We start from the raw sequence: 23149 nt of genomic DNA, 5'->3' as shown, positions 1-23149 counted from the left end.
GGTAGTCCACTAATAGCTAGACCTGTCTGCAGGAAATGTTAATGTTTAGACCAGGCTCTGTGTTAAGTGTCTAACACGGTCTAACAGTCAGACACCTGAAACTCTTGTTTTGGTGCCTGTTTGGTTTTGTTGTTGTTTTTAAGAAATTCTGGGCCTTTGTCTGCACTGGGAGAAATATGAAATGGATTTATTTTTAAAGTTAGTTACACTGTTGGGATACTACTTGAAACTGATGAAAACCACAAGAGCTGTGGTGTTCTGTTTGATGTTTGAGTCTGGCCTCTGAAACCCAGTTCTTGGAGCACACTGGAAAAAGTGCTAGGTAACAGGTTTTGGTCAGGTCTTCTGTGGAAAGACTGATTTTCTGTGTGCCACTGCAGCTGTCATCTGAGATGATTACAAGGATTCTGATTACTGCTGTAGAGTTTGAAGGGTATCTTCTATGTTACAATTCAGATCAGAAAGGTGTATCCAATTGGAAGTTTTGTATTTGAGGATGCATACATATTTTAGGATGCTGAATATTTGAATATTTTAAATGGCAGGTCTGTATCACTGAAGCTTTTTGTAAGCTATATAGCAGTTTAAAATACCGAGCACCTTTCAAAGGAAAAAGAAAGGGAGAAGTTACTTATTTATTTGGTTCTGTACAAATTTGCTGGTGTTCTTGATACCTAATAGCCTCTGTAATTCTCAAATGCATTAGTTACGCTACTGTATGCAAATAAAGAGAATAGTTACTCCAGCAGGAAGGGTTTGTAACATTCTCTGTACTGACCAAAATTGTTAATACTGCATCCGTACCGAAAGATTGCTTGTACATATTACTTAGTTGTTTCAGGACTTTGGGATTAATTTGCTGGTTTAGATGTTCATGTTTAGCAATAGTAGAATATTTCCACTGCTCTTGTTATTTCAGTGGTGAGAGCATTTTGGGATGACTAATACTTTATCATTAGATTCATAAGACTTTATCCTAGTAGTATTATGAGCTGCCAATTTTTAGCTTTTAACATGTTGGCAAGAATAACAATGTAACTAAATAAAGCTAAATTGCAAGTAAGGAATTCACAGAGATGTGGAGGTTAAGTTTAAGTAACAGGCATGCCTTTGATGTTAGTAACATGACAGTTCTTTAGTAATGGCACTCATTCAATCAGAAAAATAACAAGAATAGACATATGACTCAGACTGCTAGATTTTAAAGTTTTCGCTAAATGCTTTATCTTTAGATGAAGTTATTCAATATTATACTATTCTATTAGCAGTGTTTGTTGTTGAGGCTAAAGAAAATATGTTCTGTATTTAACATTAAATGCAGGACAGTTTCTTTTTAGTCTGTATTTTATCTAATATATAAAATACATAATGTTCTCTTTACCAGAATTCATGGTAATGATCTATGGCTGTACTTTACCATTGAGATAGATGCTTATTGCATTTTTACTGTGTTTTTTGGCTACTAACAACTTGTCAGTAACAGACTGGGGTGAATAGGAAATTTTGATCCAAAAACGTATATAAAAAAAATTGTTTTGTCTGCATTGAAATGCCACTGCATTGTATTCCTGGTTGTTTTTTTTTTGTTTTTTTTTTTTTGTTTTTTTTGTTTGTGGGTTTTGGTTTTTTTTTCAGAATGGCTGGCAAAAGTTTTCAATTCCCATTTCTTTTATATCAGCTTCCAGTGAAGCATGCCAACGTCCGCATAAGCGCCTCTAGTAAGCTGTATAGCCATACATACATGCCTGCTCCTTTGACAGAGGAAGATGAGCTCTTCTAGGATTAAAACCCGAGCATTGTCTCAGCACTTTTTAAAGGGAAAAATCTTTGACAGAAACATATCAGCATGGATGCTGACAGCATGTCATTGTGGGGAGCTCAGATAAAATCTGACGTTACCCATGGTAAACAGTGCTAGCCTAGAATTAGGCTTCAGAAGCTGTAGACATTGAGGTGTGTCAGCTTCCTTACAAAGCATTTTTTGCATTCTGACATTTACATGCAGGTTGATGATAAAACTAAAAACTCTTTCTCAAGTGCCAGGGTAGAATAAGAAGCGAAAGATGCTATTATTGTTGCTCTAATACGTGTGTGTCTACCTAAAAGCCATGGTTATTTGTAGTAATACTAATTTCGCACCTTCATTCCTGATCATTCAGACTTGTAATAGTGAAGTATCGATCCATGAAACTTAAACTGTTATGTTTCATAGACCGTGAATAATTTTAATATAGGTGATTTGTTAGAGTCTGAATTTTTCAAGAAGGTATTTGAATGCTCATGGGTTTGGTATTTCAAAATGAAGGAATTATGTCCATTGGCAATGCATGTTACGGATTCTCTTCAGATTATTTTCACAGAGGTCTGAATATTAATTAATTTATGGAAATAAACCCCATTCCTTTCACTTTTTTTTTTTGGTGTCAGTTGTGTTATTATGCTTTTTTAAGAAAGCACTATAAAATTGATTTGGAACAGTAGAGTGCTTTGTGTATATTTTAAGATCAGGATTTTTTTATCTGACAGGGTAGTTTTGACTCACTACAGAGCACTGGTCTTTCATTTTTAGACATATTTCCTTCAATACCCTTGGTGGAAGATGATCAGGTCAGGGAATATTTAAGTAAATTGGACATACTTAAGTCTTGGGGCCCTCATGGAATGCACCCGTGAGCACTGAGAGGGCTGGCAGATGCAGAAATGGGCTGACAGGAGCCTTGTGAAGTTCAACTAGCCCTGCACTGGGGGAAGAACAGCCCCATGCACCAGTACAGGCTGGGGGCTGCCCAGCTGGAAAGCAGATTTGCAGAACAGGCCCTAGGGAGTCCTGGTGGACACCAGGCTGACTGTGAGACCAGCAATGTGCCCTTGCTTCAGAGAAGGCCAGTGGTATCCTAGGTTGAATGAGGAGTGTTGCCAGCAGGTCAAAGGAGATCTTTCACCTCTGCTTAGCACTGGTGGGACCACAGTTGGAATGCTGGGTCTAGTTCTGAGCTTGTTGTAAGAGACACATGGACATACTGGAGAGAGTTCTGAAGAACCAGGAAGGTTATGAAGGGACTGTAGTATCTCTCCTATGAGGAAAGGCTGAGTGAGCTGAGACTGTTGAGCCTGGAGAAGAGAAGGTTCAGGGTGGTAATCTTATCAATATCAAAGAGGATGGAGCCAGGCTCTTTTCAGTGGTGCCAGCACAGTGCAGTGATCACAACCTGAAACACAGGAGGTTCCCTCTGAATATCAGGAAACAATTTGTAATTTTTATTTTTATTTTCTTTTCCTGTGGGAGTGACCAAGCCCAAGCATGGGCACAGGTTAGCCAGGGAAGCTGTGGAGTCTCTGTCCTTGGAGATACTCAGATGCTGTCTGGGCACAGTCCTGGTTGACTGGCTCTGGGTGTCCCTGCTTGAGCAGAGGTTTGGCCCAGGTGACTTTCAGAGCAAGGGGGCCTCCAGAGGTCACATTCCACAATTCCAGTGACAAATGATGAGAAACAGTTTAATTTGGGCCTAATTAAAAAAAAAAAATCTCTTTTTACATCATGCAAATGTAGGTTACATGGGACTATGTAAATTTAATTTCTTTATTCTGTTGTTACTTCCAATTCTGGCACAATGAGTTGATGGAGATTTTCTTCTGTTCCTGTCGGGTTTATTGTAAAAGTCATTTAACTTGCTCCCAAAATTTGTCTTGCTGGCTTTTAATATTACTGTTAGTTTCTATCCTGCTGATTTTAACTTTGTTCTCATTCAGTAGTGCTCACACTGGCAAATGCAGTAGATTATTTTTCTCTGGCAGCCCAACCTGACTTTATTTTGCACTGAAAGAAAAATACTCTGGCTAAGTTTGCTTTGGTAAAGGTGCCTTGAAGTGTTCTGTATGTTTGTTTTGTGTATGTTAAAGTGCTCTTGGAATTTCAAAGGTGATGAAGCAGTTGTGAAAAACCAGCATCCCAATAGTTTTTGAAGTTAGTGTTAACTTACACATTTTAAGGTGTTGGGGTTCCTTTTGCCAGTCTGTGTACTTTTCAGTATGTACTTATTTTACATGTGACTGAATGTATCACTTGACTGGGCCAATTTACAGCTTAAATAAACTTTAGTTCTGTTTATGGAATAGAGTGCTTTCTGGCAGAGTCAGCCTATGTATTAGCTTTTACAACAGCTACAGTTCAATCAAAGAGGACAATATACTTAACACTTAAGCGGTTTCATATAAAATGCTGTTGAACTTGTTTCATAATGCATGCTCATTTTTTTATATAACTCTGCCAGTTATCTGCCTTCTAATTATCAAATATTTTATTTAATAAAATTACAATTTCTTACCAATTTTAGGTGGAGGCAATATTCTATGACAAGCTCTGTGTGTACGTAATGACAGCCCTACTAGTTTTGAGTGGAGCTGCTTGATAACCAAACCTGCTTCTCAGTAGCTTTTTATATTTGCTTTGTGCTACCAACAACTAGAGATACTGACAGTGATCTCACCTTTCCCAGGGGTACCGCAGACTGTGCAGTTTTGTCTAACCCTTTCAGAAAGTCATATTCATGTAATAATTTTCTCCGTTATGTTTTGACCATCCCAGGCAGTAGAAGGCTGAGGAGCTAAAAGAGACCTGATTTTGAAAAGAAAATGACACTGCTGATAAAAAGATGTCTGTATAGGTCCTACGTGTCCAGTAATAAATAGTCTTGGTTTTACTGCACTATAACTTGCAAACTTGTGGCAAGCTGAGAAATTTGGTGCTGTGTTTCAGCTGTGGAAACTGGCTCTACAGAATCAGTGTCATTCTTCTTGCCCACTAGTTGCTGTAGTCCGAGATGTGTAGTTGCCAGAGGCAACCCCGGTATTAATTGCAGTGGCTGCACTGTAAGATTGCGGAATAGAAATTCAGTACACAGTGTTTTTGGAGATCTCTGGTACTCTTGAGTGTGATTAGGCAGGTGTCTGTCATTTCTTCATAAGGCCTTCTTAAGTCAAAAAGAAGGGAAAAAAAAAATCTCTGCATGGGTTGTCACTGCTCTGTCCAAAACAGTTAGAATAACCTGGCACTCTCACAACTTTTATTCGAGGAAGATGTGGTAATTGGTGCCTTGAATTTACACTGCTAAGGGAGTTGCTGAACTCCCTGTCCCCTTTGAAGTAGCTCTGACTCCCAGAGGTTGTTGAATTGAAATTACAGGTTTGTAATAGAGTATGATCTCTAGTTGCATCAGTATAGTTTGAGGGCTTTATTATTTAAATTACCACAGCTTCTAAAATCCCTAGTTGCAGATCCAGAAGTCCATTGTCTTAAGTTGTACAAATGCAAGAAAAAAGATAGTCTTAAGCAGTTTACAATGAAAGTACTGGGCAAACAACAGTAGATGAGTACTCATGAGATATTTTGTGTGGTGGGTATAGTTAGACATGAGCCTGTCTTATGAGCCTGTCTTAAGGTTTAAGTGCTAAAAAAAGCAGTTTTGGCCTGGGTGTCATGTAAGCAGGGAGTAAGGTGCTCTTTTTGAGAATAAATTCTGTGCTAGTGTAGCTGTATGTCTTCTGAGATGAAGTTGGCATCTATTTGTCTATCTTCGTGTGTGCAGAATGCCTGTATCTGTCTTTGCCTGTTCTTGTTTAGATGTGGTCTGTGTGGTATGGCTTAAAATGTCTCTTCTTTCCTGGTTCTTTCTCTCCCCCATCTTGTTTTCTCAAGGAACCGTCGTGATTTAGGCTTTTGCACTCAGGCTCTTAGTGCCAGCTTGTATTTTATTTCCCCATTCCCCCAGGGGTAGGGGTATTTATGTTTGTGCGAATGTGAACTCCAGAATCCTCTTAGGCTGTTGCATGATTTCTTTTTTTGAAGGATATGACATGCTAACTTAGATCATGAGACTCCTCTGAATGGTAATAGACATTTGTTTTTCAGGTTTGCTATCCTTGGGTGTGTTCCTGCCTGTCCATGTCTGTCAGTACGTCACTAAACTACCAAAAAAGCTGGGCTCTGCAGGAGCACTGAAATTTGGTCACGTTATCCTTTTGTGCACCGGTTACCAACTCTTTAAGTCTGATAGTTGTGAGTCATGAGAGGCTTTATGCAGCTTTTTTGTCTTTAAAGCTTTTAGAAAGAAGGTGAAAGGTAAAGCTTACAGAAGGGTACTCTAGACCTTGGAAAATATTTCGGTCTACTCTGAAAGAAATGTCTGATACTAAAAACTGTCCCTGAGCTAAAGGCACTTCTTTAGGAAGTATCCAGGAAATGCAAAGGAGGTCATTGCATTCATGTAGCTGGGGAACAAAAGCAGATTATTATTATTTTTTCAAATTAATTATCTGTGGTGTTAGAACTGACTGTAAATATCAGAATAATTGGAAGAGTATTTTGAATCCTGTCTCATTATTATGCGCTTTGTGAAGGCAGGCACGAAGGGACCTTTCATGTCTCAAAAGAAACAGAACATCTCTTTTTTTTCCCTGAGTTTAAACCCTGGTTTATCATCAGTTTATAAATTCACTGCTACTTTGTTTTGAAAGAAGCTGTTTTTGAATAGTACAGCTCCTTTTCTAGATGACTGCCTTTCAAAGTGAGCCTCTGAACTTTGCCTTTTTTTTCCTTTGACCATAATTCCCTTAGTAAAAGTAGTTGAGACGATTGAGAAGCAGAGCTCTTTAAGTTGCTTAGGGCTGAAATTAAAAATAAAGCAATCCACACCTTTGAAAGCTAGATTCAAGGTAGATGCCAATGAGCACTGCAGAGGCAATGCCTAGGTGGCTGTTAGTAGAACTTCCAGAGTAACTTCCTCAAAAATGTTTGTGTAGTTCAAAAAAAAAAAAATGTTTGGTCTCTTCTGAGTGTATCACCAGTCTAAGATTTAACAGAGTGTTCAGCTGCCTCGTTTAGTGCAGCGTGTGGTATGGGTGATGAGAGTTATTTTTGGATCACACTCTATAAGTAAATGCAACTGGATCCTGCAAGAGCCATCAAGAGGCAAGTGGAAGGAAACTTTCGAAGTAGTTTTGTGAATTTTCCTCTTTGAGGCTGTGTCAAATTTGCTTGGATTGAGAGGGTGACTGTTTCATCCACTGGATAAAGCCAGATCAAACATGAAGCTTCAGACAAGTAATACCAGGTCCTGTTTTCTCAAAAGAGCGTCAATGAATGTGAAACTATCTCATGTGTATCTTCATCTTCGTATTCTCAGTAGTTCCCCTTTTGGTCCTGTATTAGTTTGTATCTTGGTGTTTTGCATCAAGACTCTTGTACACGCTCTCAAAATGAAAGATTCAGAATGAGAGTGAGTTATAGAAACAATGACTTGGGACAGATAGTGAGCCCTCTAGCGCAGTAGCATTTTTGATAGTGGCCAGTACCTTTTCCTTCAGTGTAGTCCAGACACTTCTGTGGAATAAGGTGTCCGGAAAAGAGTTGAATTCCTTTGTCTTATGCGATTAGTGGTGTTGTTGTACCTTACCACTTATTCATATCACATATAATTTTAATCCAATTTGACCTAAAGCTTGCTTTCTTTGTGCCTTTTTTATAATCGACAATTGTCATGTTTTCAGTACCAATGAAAATTATTTTGTAGTAATTTAATGTGTAATATTTAAAGAACAATAAAGAAGGTTCTTAGACGTTAATGTACATGTGAAATATTATTGCATAAATATCATGTTCATATGAAATTCCAGTTTCTGAGTTACAGTCTTTTAGTGCCTGTGCAGTCTTGCTTTCAGATGAAATAGTGTAAGAGAGATTAACACAGCTCAGAACACTAAACTTTAGTTGCTTTTTGTGCTGTTATTGTATGGCATTACACGGAAGTTTATCTCTGTTGGAAGATGTGACATTGAAATTTATGCCTCTTGTCTGATCCAGTCTTAAAAGCAATTCCTATTTGGTGATTTAACATAAACACAGTTCAGAGAATACACTGCATTGAAGTATGGCAACTGCAGCTTCTTTTCTGTGGATCAGAGTATATGCATAAACAGTATCATCTCTCTTGCCTACTTCAGATTTAAAAGATGAGGTTGATGTCTGTTTCTGTAAGTCTGTAGGAGCTCAGAAGCAGGACAGAAAGCAGTATGTTCCAGTATCACAGCATTTTCTTTCTTTAAACATTTGAAAGAATTCCAGTAGAGTATTGCTTCTATTCCTAAGAAAAATATCCAGCAAAATTTCCTTTTCTGTATGACCATTACCTTCTAGGTATTCAAAATATTAAGAATAATTTGGTAAAATTAACATATGTATATATGAATTTTTGCACCAGCGTGAGTCTTTCATACTATTTAAGAGTTACTGGTTCACTGCTGCAATGTATATTATTATAACTAAGGTGATAATGTGCTTTGCGTGCAACAGTATATGGACTTAACATGTATGATTTAGTCTGCTTTTAGAAGTTTAATGACATTGTTATATTTTAAGAGTAATTCATACTGTACAGACAGATTTCTTTTCCAGATACACATTCATATTTAAAAGAAAAAAAATCCCTTTTTCAGGTCCCTTTACAGATGTAGTAACTACAAATCTTAAACTACGAAATCCATCAGAGAGAAAAGTATGCTTCAAAGTGAAGACCACAGCTCCTCGTCGATACTGTGTGAGGCCGAACAGTGGAATTATTGACCCTGGATCATCTGTAATTGTTTCAGGTAAAAACAAATACATGCACTTATAGGTTAGGTGGGTATAGGCCTTTCATGAGATTTTCTGGGACTGTTTGAAATACGAGAGCTTTTTAAGTATTTTTTTTTTAATATAACTGTTCCATTTCATTAGTGCAATGTCAGCTTGATGTAGAGCTGCAATAATACATGAAAAATCCTCCATACAGAAATGCTTCCATTTGGCACATTTATCTGCAGCTCTCTGAAACGAGCAATGACATTAACAGTACTTTTGCTTCAGACTACTACATTTGTGCTTGTATCTTGAAGTAGGGCACATTATTTGGCTGCTTTGATGTGTTTAAAGTTTAGCATTGGACAGCTCATGTTAAAAAGTAAAATTCATAACTGTAGATGAGTTGTTTTGACCATAGTATTGGTCCCTGAACTGTGTAATTTGTAGTATTTACAGTAGTATATATTAACTGGTAATCATTAAATAGCTTTCAAAAAAAATTATTTGCTGTTATTTTAGGTAGCTGGAGCAGTTTGTAGCCCTTAAATTTGAAAAATATAGTATGTTTCACTACAGAGACACTCTGTTCTTATTTTGTTTTTTGGTAAGGGGATTAAAAAAAAAGAACATCTTTTATTTCTCTGGACTTACCCTATTTCCCAACTTGAAGAGCCTCTTTATAGGCTGTTGTCTTATAGGCTGTAGAGATCACAAGCAGTACTGGTGTGAGCACCTAGATCTCCTAAGTCAAGCAAGATTATTTTTTATAGAACCCTTCTAGAGATGTAGCGGAGTGAAAGGGAAACATGGAGCAATCCTCAGAGCTTTTTAGATTTATATCCTTGTACCCTTTGGCAAGTTTGAAAGAAGCTGGAGAACTAGCTTCAGGTGATATTTTCAGAAGTTGCAAGGAATAACTTGGGAAAACTTGGGGATCGATTAAAACCTTAGAGTAACTTTCTTTGTAGGAGAGAGTGATTTTCTAATCTTACATAATCAGTAGAATATGACCCTTTAAAATTTCAGTATTGCTTACTGTGGACAGTCCAGCATCTTGTGTATGAAAGAGCATTTTTCTGAGAATTGGTTGAAGATTCAAGTAGTCAAAAGCCTACTTTATTTGTCTTCAGCTTAAAGCCATTTTGTCTTAACTATGCATTTGATCTGGTATTGGGGATCTTTTCTGTATTCAGTTTCTTCAGGGAATTGAATAGATTGAAGGATTCCATTTGCCTGTTGCAAAGAGTGTTTTTACAGTTACAAAATCCTTTTAATGCTTTGAATATCTCAGTTTTTCAAATGAGACAGTATTGGAGCTGTAAGCAAGATTTCAGCTTCAGGTTCACCAATAAAGGGAAACAGTATTACACCGCTTGACTCTGCAGTTTGCATAGCAGGGAATCTTTGATATTTTTTTTTCTTAATTACTGAATTCTCAAGCAGTTATTCAGCTACAGTGAACCCAAGATACGAATTTCATGTGCAGTTGTTTAGTCATAGTGATTCCACAGTGCTTTTCAAAATTCTCTTCCCCAAAGTATCACCTTCATCTTTTGAGTTTTCAGGCATAGTTCCTTTTGCTTCACTTGGTAAGCTAAGTGCGTACATCATTTTTCTTCTGATCCAGTTTGTTATCAATGTCTCAACTGAATGTTTTCAGTACCGACTCATCTTTCGTATAATTAAAAATAGATTTCTCTCACATTGTTGTGCAGACAGAAATCACTGTAGGATACCATGGGCTGAAGCTCTGCGTTCGAAAGTAAATATTGAGGTAGTGTTAGCTGTCTTCAGCCTCCATAATACGTTGTGCTGATGTTGATTCAAGCCAGTTTTTAAATTCATTGTTGGAGATGTGATTTAATAGCCATTTTAGGGAAGTGCATGGGTACTTTGTTTATTGTTCAATTGTGAATCATGTTTATAAGTTTTTTTTCCAAAAATACTAATTTTGTAAGACCTGTTTTTCTTTGCCTTGGTGCCCTAGATTAGCTGTTACCGTATGTACTGCTTGTTGTTAACACGTGTTGATTTTTCTTTTCAGAATATAGCTTGTTGCTTCTTTCACAACTTGTAACTGTTACTTGGTATTGTTCTTCCTTCTGGTTTCAGACCTCAGTGGAGTATGTATTATAGAGATAAAGCTCTCCTGTGTAGAAAAGCTAGGCCTATTAACAAGAGGTTTGCTATTTATTGCAGTTCTCCTTGAAGTGATCTCTGGATTATTTGGGGATTCCAAGAACATACTGAAAACTGGATTTGTATATTCATGAGATTTTCCATGATTACTTAAAACTGTGAAGAGCTTGAAGAGCTTTTTGAACTTGTGGGCTGTCTCTTTCTGCTTCTTGTTCAATCAGATTTTCAGCTGTTACCAAATGGTCAAGGAACATAAAGTTGTTTAACTAGTTATCCAAGGATTCTGCCAGGATTTGAAGAAGTTCTGTGATGATGGAGAGTAATCTTTTAGGTTACTTGGCTTTTGGAAACTGAAATACTACAAGCTACTCATTAGTCTGTTGATGGAACAATTCTTAGAGATAAATGGCTATAGCATCCATACCTGGAAGAAGAATTTAGTTTGATCAGTTATGTTTTGGACTGCAGTGAGACCAGTGATTAAGGAAACCTGACTTCAAACCTTTCCAAATAGGTTTATTTGAAAGCATTTCAAATACTGCAGTTATTTTGTGTTTATTTGTGAAATATATCTGATTCATATTAGTTACTTATCCTTTGATTATGCTGTATGTAACATTTAAGGGGAAAAAAGATATCCACCCTGTAGTAAACACTACCAACTTGTAAATACTATTTAATGCCTAAAGTTAGGTGGCAGTATAATTAAATTTAGAAATACCTTTTTTTTTCATAGGTACTAGTGAATTTGGAAAGGCCAAGTTAGTAATTTTGATACCGTACTTAATATTTTATAAACTAATGTAGTTCAATCCTGCCATGAAGAATTTACTCTGTGTGAAGGGAAGCGTCTTGAATCATACATCAAATGAAGATTCAGAATTGTGCAGAATATTATTGAATCGGTGTAAACTGTAGCAGTATCGAAGTCTGCAGACTGAATTGGCTTAGAATATATGGTAATAATGTTCAGAGCATACTGTGTGAATCAGTATTTCTGCTAGAGCTTTTTCATAGCTGTATATAAAATTTGTGTGGTCCTGTGCTTCCATCAGGAGTAAGGCAACTTACTGTGTCTGAAAGGAGACAAGGAGGCTAACATGGTAGTTTGTTTCAGACAGGGTCTGTTCCAGACAAACAGTATGGTTGGCAGTTAACTACTGGTTATGTATCCATCCCTCTGCTTCAGTAGTCCCCCAACACTACCATAACAAACCTTGTGTATTCAGGTGTTTCTGCAAGCCCTTACATTATGCACCTGGATATGCAACTGTATCCTATAAAAACTCTAATCTCCTGGTCTGTGTATAGACATCATGTTATTTCAGTCATTTGAACTGAAGAAATGACACACAAAATAGTGATGCCAGGATGAACTGGACAACCCTTATGATGTATCCATCCAGCAGACTGTATAGTTTTATAACTTGGATGAAATTACTATGTTTCTGTAATTAAAGTTTTCATTTAAAAGTGTTGTGATGCTGTTGGTATGAGGGAATCTATAAATAGTGTCAGCGATGTAGCTTTTTTTTGCAGAGCTTGCGCACACTTCACCATAATAACTTTAGAAACTTAACTTTCTGATTTTGACTAATGAGACTTTTCAGCTTTGGAAAGTGAAATTACAGTAAAAAGGCTGTCATGCAGAAAGTCTGGACTGCTTTCAGACTCTACCTCTGGGACTTACAGTGCAAACAGTGCTGTGTAAAAAATGTCTGGTTTCATCCAAAAGACTTTTTTTGTTAATATCTGCATTACAATGTGCTGAAAGCTGAAAATGCAGTGAGAAAAAAAAGATAAAATACTAGGAGCAGGTCTTACGAGTTTTAATGTTTCACTTAGAGCCGCCTGTACAGGGAATTTAATTTTGAATCCCATCCCTCTTTCTTCACTGGTAAAATACGGTGGAGGCTCAAAACTTGCCATAGAATTAAAGTGTGTATGTGAATTTTGGTATGCTTTTGTTAGCTGTTAGGCTGGACTTACAGTTAAGAATGTTAAAACCTGAGTAAAATGTGTTGTGTAGTTATATATATTTTTAAAGAACTCAATTTGAAAGTGTTTTAAAGATGTGTTATTAAAGCCCCAGGTAGCTTTACATCCTCTAGCTGTAGTTTGAATTAAGTATTTTAGTGGTTTTGCTCACTGTTTAGATTCATACACAGTTAGAAGTCAGTTGCACTTGCCCTGCAAGACCCTGGTGGTCTACCTAATGTAGGTTCATAATGTGTACCTGTCATAACATGTTCTACAATTCTTTTAACTTTGCATTCACTTAATCATAAAATGTGTTTATTCCGAAGAAATGTCCTGTGGTGTTTGCTTGGCTTGTGTTTTGTTTGTTTGTTTCTGGTCTGCCTTAGAGGATTGGTTTATTCGTACTCATATATGAAATGTTGTTTAGCTATAGTAATTACAGAAATAATGATATCAGCTGCACCAGACTCTGAAGAACTTTTAAGATTTTTCCTTTCAGTACCTGTTGCTACAGTGTATATCTGCTCTGTATTCCATTTTAACTTTCAGTATTTGCTCAGGGAAAATCAAGTCTACAGTGGACAGCATGCTGTGAATATGGTGAATTGCCTGTCACAGTGATTAGCTGAAGAATTACAGTTTTATGCTTTGTATTTTCTTTCGAACAGTAATGCTGCAGCCTTTCGACTATGACCCAAATGAGAAGAGTAAACACAAGTTTATGGTACAAACAACCTATGCACCACCAAATATTTCAGATTTGGAGGCAGTGGTAAGTAAAAGTAAAATGACTTGTGTATATATATGATTTTTTTTTTTTATTCCCCCTAAAAATTCAGGCTTAAGTGTAAATGAATTGTGTTTTTTGCAGTTTTCTTTTGGAGAAGAATTGGGTTTTCTCTGAACAAGTATGACTTCCATATGTGATTCAGTTTTTTTAGTATTAAATACAAGTTTGGTTCTTAGAACTGCCTAGTGAACTGATTGAATGGAAATAGTAGTGCATCTAAGGTAAGGTCAGTTCAGTGGTAAAATTTTGGCATGTTGTACCTTCTGTGCAGCTAATCTGAAGGGATAAATGTTGTATTTGAAGGATTTGAGTATATTTAAACAAGCCTGAAGGTGTATGAAATGGGTGTATTAGGTCTAAAGAGTGTTTAGGAGAAATGTTCAATGAGATTATAATGAATTAAAACATTTGGAAGACTAAGATAAATCTCCCTGCAAGATACCAAGTGGCTGAACACAGCACAAACAATAGGTTTATGTTTTAATAGAATATGTTGTAGATTCAGTTCTTAGGCAGGATTGGTCTGATGAAAGATCCAGAAAGAAGTTATCTAGGTTTGTACTTGTTAGTTCAGAAGAAAGGACACCTGTTTCTGATGTTACAAGCTCACAGTAATGGGAAAGAAGCCTTCATATACCAGAGCATACCCTGTAGAGAGAACGTGGACTCTCATAAGCATGTATATTAAAGGTGGAGGGGAATGGTGCACAGGCATCTCTCTCTAGAGCCTGTTTTAAGGGATGCCTGAATTTACATAGTAATGTTCAATGTTCATTCAAGGCAGAGGAGGAGAGGGGAAGTAAATGATAAAGATGATATTTTATAAATCACTGAAATCCACTAGACCTGCAGGTTTAGTCTCTGTGCGAAGACAAAAATTACTGTGGCATCTTTGCTGGAAACAGTGGAAAACCTGTTAGATTTTGTTAAACTTTTGAGACACGTAAGTAGAAAGCTAACATCTCTCTTCATCGTTGGGCTGGTTTACTTTTTATTAGTATGCTTGGATAGCTCTTGTTTGTGTGTGGTAAGTGAAGCGTAACTATTTGGTAAGGATATAAAATCCACTTCAGAAATACCTTTGAAGTAGCACAGTGTGCCCAAGTATAGAATATTGAGAAACAGATCTTGCGGAAAATCGGTAATTGTAGTTAGAAGTTACTGTACAACTAATGCCACTGAAAAAAAACAACAGCAACGGAAAAGGTGTTTGTGTGGGGAAAGGATGTTATGAAAAGCCTGGCTATTCTAATCTGTAAGATTCTAAGGTAACTTCATAGGACCTAATGTAGAAAAAATTGCCACAGACTTGATCAGTCTCTGGGCCTAAAGATTTAAGGCAACTATGTGAAGTGTATGCTTTGAAAGCTAATCGTCTGATAGAGAAATTCCAGCATATTTCACAATTTGAATATATTGATAACCATTAGAATTTAAAATGTTTTTTATAAACAGCTGTGAAAAATTCTCTGGGCCCAAGTTGTAATGCAGTAAAAGGAGGGAGTGGTTAAAGATATAAAATAGGAAGAGGTAAAGAAATCTACTCTGAAACTGAATACAGTCACTAAAAGATACCTTTCAGTCCTTTGTTTAAAATTGGTGCTTCCAAGATAGGACATAAGGAGTACATTTACCAAGGAACGGTAACTTTGTTTTTAAACTGACTCATATGGTACTTGTTCCTTGTTGTGTGCTAAAAGAGATGCTGCATGGTTGCCTCCCTGACCCCGAAAAACCTCTGGATCCATCCTGGCATTCAATTTACTTATTTTCATTTCCAGACTTAATTAGCCATTTCTAGCTTTCATTACTTCACAGTAGTCAAAGTGAACAAAAAAACATAGTTCAGAAGCAAATCTGAAAATTGCAGCTAGGGTAAGGGCAGTGTTCCCCTGTACTAAGTACTAAGAGCAAGCTTATGAACTGTTTAGGTGTTTGCATGAGTGCAGCATGTTAAGTAACAATCTATATTAATTATTATCTTAGTGGAAAGAAGCAAAGCCTGATGAGTTAATGGACTCCAAATTAAGATGTGTGTTTGAAATGCCCAATGAAAATGATAAACTGGTAAGTAAGAAATTGTCCTACAGTGACTGGTAGGAATTTGGGGAAATCTGTTTTGAAATTTTTTAAACCTATTTGATTTGTTGATTAAATGGATTGTAGGAATTTGTACTAAATGAGACAGAAGGGGTATTCAATGTATAACTTAAGGTATTCATAGGATCTTAAAACAATCCAGTTTGAAAGGTACCGTGAAACACCATCTGTTCCAGCCATCCTTTGTTGGAAAGGGAGCACCCTATCCAACTGCATCTTAAAAGGCTCCAGCAATGGACACTAGTGCCAAAAATGATTTTTTTTTGTTATTATTGATTTTCTTAGGATTTTATTGCTATCAGATTAAAAAAAAATATACAATACTGTGTACAGTGAAAAGTGAATTGCCTCATTTCATTTTAAAGTATTGCATCCTTGTCAATTTAAAAAATCCTGTTTCTAATTCAGCTAGATCAGAAAAGGAAGTATTAATTAGAAATTGCTTTAGGAATCCTAAATGCATTTTTTTTAAGGTAATGGTAAAGAGAGATAATCAGACAAAAAAAAAGTAATCACATTGCCTCTTTCATGCTCTTGCTTTCCGACAAAATCTGTTCCAATTGTGTAGGAGATCAGTTTCATTGTATACAGACTGAAGATGTCTGTGTTGCCTGATATTTGGAGTAATAGTTAGCTGTCAGTTACCTAGAAATATTGTAGAATATGACTGCATTCTTATACACGAACTTTTTATTTACCCTTATGCTTGAAATTCTAATTTATATAATCTAGTACTGTATATTCTGGATTGTTTGGGGTGGTGTTTTTTTTATGTTTTACTTTATTAAATTATTTATTAATGTAGCATTGTGAGAGCGCTAAAGTGCTGTTTCTGTAAACAGCCTTATTCATTTTATTACCTTGACTTTTAGTGCTGTCCAGCTTTTACAGTAGTCTGTAAGGCATGTTGGAAAGTAGTATGAATCCATACATGTAAAAACCATCTCATTATTTACATACATAAAGCGTCTTCGTGAAGGCTGCTGGCTGACCAGTAGCTGTGTTTGCAACATTTCTTTTAATACAGTTTTTGGACTGTAATGTAAAGAAGTTTTTCAGAGGCAGTGTCAGCATAATGTTTTTTGGTGTACTTTTTCCCCCCCTTTTTTGGTGAAGGATAATTTATGAGATGTACGCTTTTATTTAGGTGTAAGCTGCCTAAACCTGTGTTAAATGCTAAAACTGTAAAGGTTAAGCATTTATTATCAAGGCAATTAATTGTCTACTTTCTGCATTTTTTAACCTTCTTAGTAAATTATATTTGGATATTAGAAAAATTACACTTGTTTTTAATTTTATAAAATGTATAATGTAGTGAGAGAAATGTAATGGATTATACAGAACAACCTTCTTTTGTACTTCCTTCAATGTTATATTTTCAGTGTTGACTGTACATAGCATTTATATTTTTCTGAGTAGCAGCATAGGGTTGCAAAATCCTGCTTCAGCAGTTGATTTAGTATCTTAAATCTGGCAGTGAGAAATCTGCCAAGTCCTGAGGGTAAGCCTTACCTGTCACCTCAGGATATACCTACATGAGGACACAAGTATTTCACTCCAGTCAGCAACAACTTTCTTCAGATGCCCACCAATCATAGCCAGAAGATTGTCATGAAGAAACCAGTCAGTGAGGTCAAACAGCAGAAGGAGGGAGGTTTGTTCCAGGGAGATAAGTCTTAGGTCTGTAGAGAAGTTTCAGTGCTACTAAAGGAATTCAGTTCAGCTAGCAAACCAGTTAAAAAAGCAACAGATCCTGATCTGCTTCCTCGTGATACAAATATGTTGGTCTTTTCAAATCCAGTTAGGAGTACCTGTGTGCAGTAGGAGGATCTGGCTATTAGGCTGTGTATGGCTGCATTGAAAAAAAAAGTAAAGTGCAAGTAGATGCTGTAGACCAAATGACTTCTACTTGCATAGGAAGTAAATAAATTCTTGCATCTTTTATTTTTCAGTTGCTTTCCTGTTACATAGATGTGTTGACCTTCTGAGAGGTTTTCTAGTACATTTAGTGCTTACTTTAGACTGCTTTGATTATGAGAGATGCAATTAGTCGTCTAAATGACATAGGTGTGCAGCCAAGCAACTAGGAATAGAGACGCCTGAATGTGTATATGAGCTGTTTCTGAGTGTATTGCTATATGAATGTTGTGTTTTTACAAATAGTGAGCTGGCTATACAGTTGGATCTGTTGTATTACTGATGTCTGCTGAAGATTATTGTAGATTTTGAGCAGAGCAGTTTTTTTCATTTTATTTATGTTTTTTTCACAGCTTTTATGTGACTTTTCACTTGTATTGAAAATTAGTAGTGTGTTATCTTAGAACTGCTGTGAAACTTAAATCCCATGTTTGTTCCATTTTTTCTTTTTTATACCATCTTTTGGTTGCCTGCTGGGTCGGTTTTAAGCAGCTAAAGTATTAATTTTTTTTCTCAGTAGCATGTAGTGCCAACAGTACAATCTTGTCTTGCTTTTTCATAGCTGAGCTAATCAGAGTTGAACTGTTAACAGAAGCCTTTGTTCAAATTACTGTAAATATAAACTTCTTCAAACTATATTAGTAGCTAGATTGTTTCAGTTTTAAAATGGGGGTGATTTTTCTAGGTAAGTAAAATTCTCAAGTCATTCTTAATATTTGTAGAATGATATAGATGCAAGCAAACCTGCCCCAGTACTGAATACATCTAAGCAGGATGGACCGATGCCAAAACCCCATAGTGTTTCACTTAATGATACTGAAACAAGGAAGCTAGTGGAGGAGTGCAAAAGACTTCAAGCAGAGGTTATGAAGCTGACGGATGAAAATCAGCACCTGAGAGTAAGTTCTGCTTGCATGTTTACGTTGTAGTAGTTTCACTCTTCATTGAAAGGTCTAGTTTTCAGTTAGGCCAATAGATGTGTAATCAGAAAGTAGATGCAACTGTTAGAATGTCAAGATTGATTTGTAATACAATTTTCCTGTCCTGTATATACTGTGTATCTTGAATTTCTCAGTGATTGACACTTTGTGGTTGTCCTGGATGAGATACTGAGATACATAATTTTCTTCTATTTAAGGTGGGTTTGGTTACTTGAAGTCTAAGTCAGAGATACCAAATTAGTAGCTTTTATTAAAGTGCATGATTCTTCCTTAAGAATGAGTAAATGAGATACAAAGTGGTAACATTCTGTATCATAAATTGTTAGTGAACAAGAACAATGGTTTGGCCAGAGGAAGTAACCTAAAACAACTTCCCACTACTTTTATGTAAAAGTTCTGTTCAGTAACCTGTAACTTCTCAGTACATGACTTTGTGTGACTTCCTGTATATTTGCTTTTGGGTATCTAACAATGTCATTGGCCATAGTAGACTTTTAAAGAACCATGAAATGCTGATGTCTCCAAATCATTAATTCTGATGACATTGGAACATTTGGAGAAGCATTACACAAAGCAGGTGTTTTAATTCACAGTAAGGAATTATTGCTATTTAATTCTAATGCATAGTAAGTAAAGCAGGATTCTTCATTGTGTATACCAAGAATTTCAGAATCAATCTTAACGAGCAGGGAGGGAGACTAGTGGATTACCTGTCCTTATCTGAAATGTTATGGTTTGCTGTGTTCATATTTTGGATTTTGATGTGGTCTAAGGTTGCGGGGGCGGGGAGAGAGGTTTGTGTTTGATTTTGGGTTTTTTTTGATTGTTTTGTTTTGACTTTATTTAAATATTAACCAGTAAATTTGGCCTTTGAGTTCAGTTTTTACTATTGTAAAGAAGATATGTTCATAAACTTTTTTCCGTCTTTGTTGTTCCCCCACTCCCCCCCCAGGATGAAGGCTTGAGGCTCAGAAAGGTAGCGCACTCGGATAAATCTGGATCACCCACAGCTTTGGCCCTCAGAGATAATGGCTCTAATTCTCTTCCTTCACTTCTTGTCGTAATTGCAGCCATTTTCATTGGATTCTTTCTAGGGAAGTTCATCTTGTAGAAAGAATGAGTGAGAAGCATGCAAAATGCAGCTTCCTTTTTTTTTTTTTTTCATTTCTCTCTTTTTTTTTTTTTTTTTTTTCTTGGCCAGGTAAAGATTTGTTTACCTACCACTTCATTGGTAGTATGGCCCAAGTGGCCATTTTTGTGTACAGCATCATAACAGGCTTTGCCTTTAATGATCTCGCACGGTTAGAAAACACAATCTTGAAAAGACAAACTGTTTGGCTACTGGACAAAATTGTACATTATGTCATCAATAGCAGGTGTCAGTTGCACAGTCAGTCCTTTATGAAAATTCATAAATAAAGAATTGTTCTTTCTTTCTGTGGTTTTAATAAGAATTCAAAAATTGTTCAGAGTCTTGTAAATGTTATTTTAATAATACTTTAAAATTTTATCTGTTGCTGTTACCTCTTGAAAAATGATTTATTAAATTGCTAATCCCACTCATTCAGGAATATGACAAGAGGTATTCTGGGGAAAATGGTGCCTCTTACTGTGTAAATTTTCTCCTTACCTTACTTTGCTAATATCATGGCAGAATTTCTTTCTTATTCCTTGTGAGGCATTGTTGAGAGTTCTTCACCGTTACAATCTTGTCCCATAATATTTAACATTACAAAAGAAATAAAATTGTTAACAGATTTTTCTTCTGGGTAGCCTGTTTGTGTGTGTCATACTTTTAGAAGGGATTCCTAACAATTCATTGTTCATGGTAATTTGCTGCTTGTAACAAATGGCTATTTTGGAGTTTATTTGCTTAAGTCTCTGGCTTAGACTGTTGTAATTGAAGCTTGGTGGGTGGGGAAAAATGTTTCCATTCTATTTGTTTAAAAAAAATAAACTTTTCTGGCTGGTTTCAGCTACAGAGAAGATGGTTATCAGACTTGCTCTGAGACAGAATAATTTGCGTATCCAGCAGGTACAAATATCAGACATGAATGTTTTCAATATAGCAACAATTTGCTTGGATTGTGTGGGAGTGTAATAATCAACCTTCTGTTCCATCTTTGGGTTTTCTGAGTGTCTTCCAGGAGTCAAAGTTATTCTTTGATTTCATAAGGGTACTCAATTGACATACACTAACTTGCTCAGTTTGTAGTTCTGTTTTACCTGGTATTCGAAAGTGCAAGTTGAATCATTCAGACACCCATAGTGAATTCCATGTTGTGGGATAGTTGATACTTGCTGAGTGAGCCTCAGTTGCTTACCTTTAGAAAACTAAAACCACTTTATGCAACTCTTGGCAGATCTGCCTGTGTTAACAATGTACAGCTAAGTTTTAAAGAATGCATTTGGGGAGGGATCTGAATTGCTTCCCTGCACTTAATTTTATGTCTTGTCTCATCTCTGAATATGTCAGAAAACCAAACAATAGTATTGCAACAAAATATTACCTGTACTTCTGATTTAGCGTAATCCAATACAGGGAATTACTTGTAAACTTGAAAAACTGTGGAAGGGATATACTCCTGTAAGCAAAACTGTGTATGCTCTTGGACAGCTTGACTTGATGTGGTGCAGCTAAGTGTGTTAGACCTTGGTATAAGCACACCTTATGTAGCTGAGAAAAAATGTTCTGGAGAAGGTGTACATTATCTTGATTGCCTTTGATTTCTAGTGCTTTTTTTTTAAAAAAAAAACAACCAAACAAAAAAACCCCACAAACCCCAAACTGTAATTACATCATGTTCTGTCATTGCTGTCTGTGATAAAATTTTTTTATAAAATCTTGCGTATACGCAAGGAAGATGATGAAGAAAATGCAAATACCACTTATCTTTTCACTTATGCATGCAAGCACAGATGTTTCCAATTACTTGTTCCAGTGTCTGCATTCAAGTCTTCTTCCATCCCAGTGACTGGAAAAACTTATGTTAAGGTCTTGATTATTTTGGTTCCGCTGGTTCAGAATGGTGTAATTCTCCCGATCTTTTTTCTAACAGAATGTTGCCGCATCAAACTTTATAGCCTGTTCCAAGCTGATTACATGGAAAATAACAAAAGCAATGGTGTGCAGGATGTAGTTTGCTTCAGAGAGAGCAGTCATTCCTGCCTTCAAGGGAAAAGAGGGGAAAAAAAAAAATTCTCTGGAAAATCTTAAGTTGCTTACTAAGATGTTTACTGCATTATGTATGGAGGCTTTCAAAGGTAGCTAGCACTTTCAGGACTTGAGAGTGGAAAAAGGAGTCACTGCTCAGTGCAGCTGTCATAGATTTTTGTATCTGGCAGCAGAAATAAGGTAAAAATGATAAAATCAGGTTGAAATAACTTTTTTTCATAAAAAACAGCTGGTGGTAAAACTTTGTCATAGTTTAAGTAATTTCTTCAAAGTGAAAAGTGTGCATTGGTCTCATAAACATTGTACTTGCTAATGGTATAAGGAGACTGTCTTGGTTTACAGTAATCCCTTCATAGCTGTATATAAAATGTAATGTTGAAACTATTTTGGTCTCAGGAGTCACTTTGGATGAGATCAACTGTATTCAGTGAAGTATGTAATATGGATTAAATAGTTTGTCTTTGTTCGTGAAATGGTTAGAACTTCTTGCTTTGTCTACCTGCTTACTTGCATATGTAAGCATGGGGGGAATATAGTCTCCACTGCTTCTGTTGGTATGATCAAATGATGATGTTCATAAGGTTGTGTGAGGATAAATGCGTATCTTTGTTTAAGTATGTATTGTAGATCACTATTCTCAAAAGGGCAAGATAGAACAAGTTCGTGATATCAAGGTAGTGTTTTAAAGCTTTTATAATATAATACTTTACAAAAGAAAAGGTAGTATGGTGGTTGGGGGGGGGGAAAGCGTAGTTAAATAGAAGATACAGTTTATGTAATAGTTTGAGACACCAAATTTAACCCTCTTTTTTAATATATATATATATTTGAAGTTCATTTACGAGAAGGTTATTTGTATCAATGCACAAGTCATAAGTAACTTATGCATTTCTATGCATTCTCTAAAAGCTGTTGATAAACACTATTGCCCAGGCTTGTATGTTGCTGCTGCTGTGATTGAAGCTGATTTCCATATAAGAAGCAACTAAACACTAGTTTGAAATTTCATTATCCTCTTGGGAGGAGGGACGGTGAAGGGAGGAGGTGGAAGGTGACATTTTGCCAAAGGGGAAAAGACAAAGTCAACATGCAAAATTTATCTTTCAGGCCTTTTTCAAAGATATTAAAAGTTAAAAGTGTTAATAAACTGTTAAAAATGTGGAAGTGTCCTTTTTATTTTGGAACTTCTCCCTGGCTGTATGTTCTGTAGACTGCTGATACTGAATAGGTGTTTCTAGTCCACCTTGCAGGTGGTGTGACTGCCCTAGGTGCAACTGCTGCTAGGTACTGCCAGTAAATAGCATGAAGCTGCTTGGGTGAAGATTCACTGTTGGAGTGAAGACCAGATGCCTGAATCCAGGCAACACTAAGGAAACTGATGGTTTATTAGATTTACAGTAGTTGTCACGACAAAGAATTTTCTTGTTCCTGTTTGGAGTCCTTAGGTATTTATAGTTAAACTGGCTCGCCAGGGCAAACACTTGCTTCAGCCT

General features: G+C 36.4%; 1 protein-coding gene across 1 annotated transcript in view; it reads left to right on the top strand.

Annotated features, from left to right (window-relative positions):
- Nucleotides 1-21224, top strand: part of VAPA (VAMP associated protein A) — a 30050-nt gene extending 8826 nt beyond the window's left edge. Inside the window, exons 2-6 of the mRNA XM_057397460.1 lie at nucleotides 8491-8643; nucleotides 13402-13505; nucleotides 15510-15590; nucleotides 18263-18439; nucleotides 19434-21224. Coding sequence (XP_057253443.1) covers nucleotides 8491-8643; nucleotides 13402-13505; nucleotides 15510-15590; nucleotides 18263-18439; nucleotides 19434-19592 — 674 coding nt within the window. The 3' untranslated portion in view covers nucleotides 19593-21224. The remainder of the gene's footprint in view (nucleotides 1-8490; nucleotides 8644-13401; nucleotides 13506-15509; nucleotides 15591-18262; nucleotides 18440-19433) is intronic.
- Nucleotides 21225-23149: the final 1925 nt, after the last annotated feature.

The sequence above is a fragment of the Pezoporus wallicus genome, unplaced genomic scaffold, assembly GCF_028554395.1.
Source record: "Pezoporus wallicus isolate ANWC-B61680 ecotype Strahan unplaced genomic scaffold, APGP_CSIRO_Pwel_v1 contig_227, whole genome shotgun sequence".
Classification (NCBI taxonomy): Eukaryota; Metazoa; Chordata; class Aves; order Psittaciformes; family Psittacidae; genus Pezoporus; species Pezoporus wallicus.
Note: the sequence above shows the minus strand (reverse complement) of the source record. Positions and strands in the feature narration are given on the sequence as shown.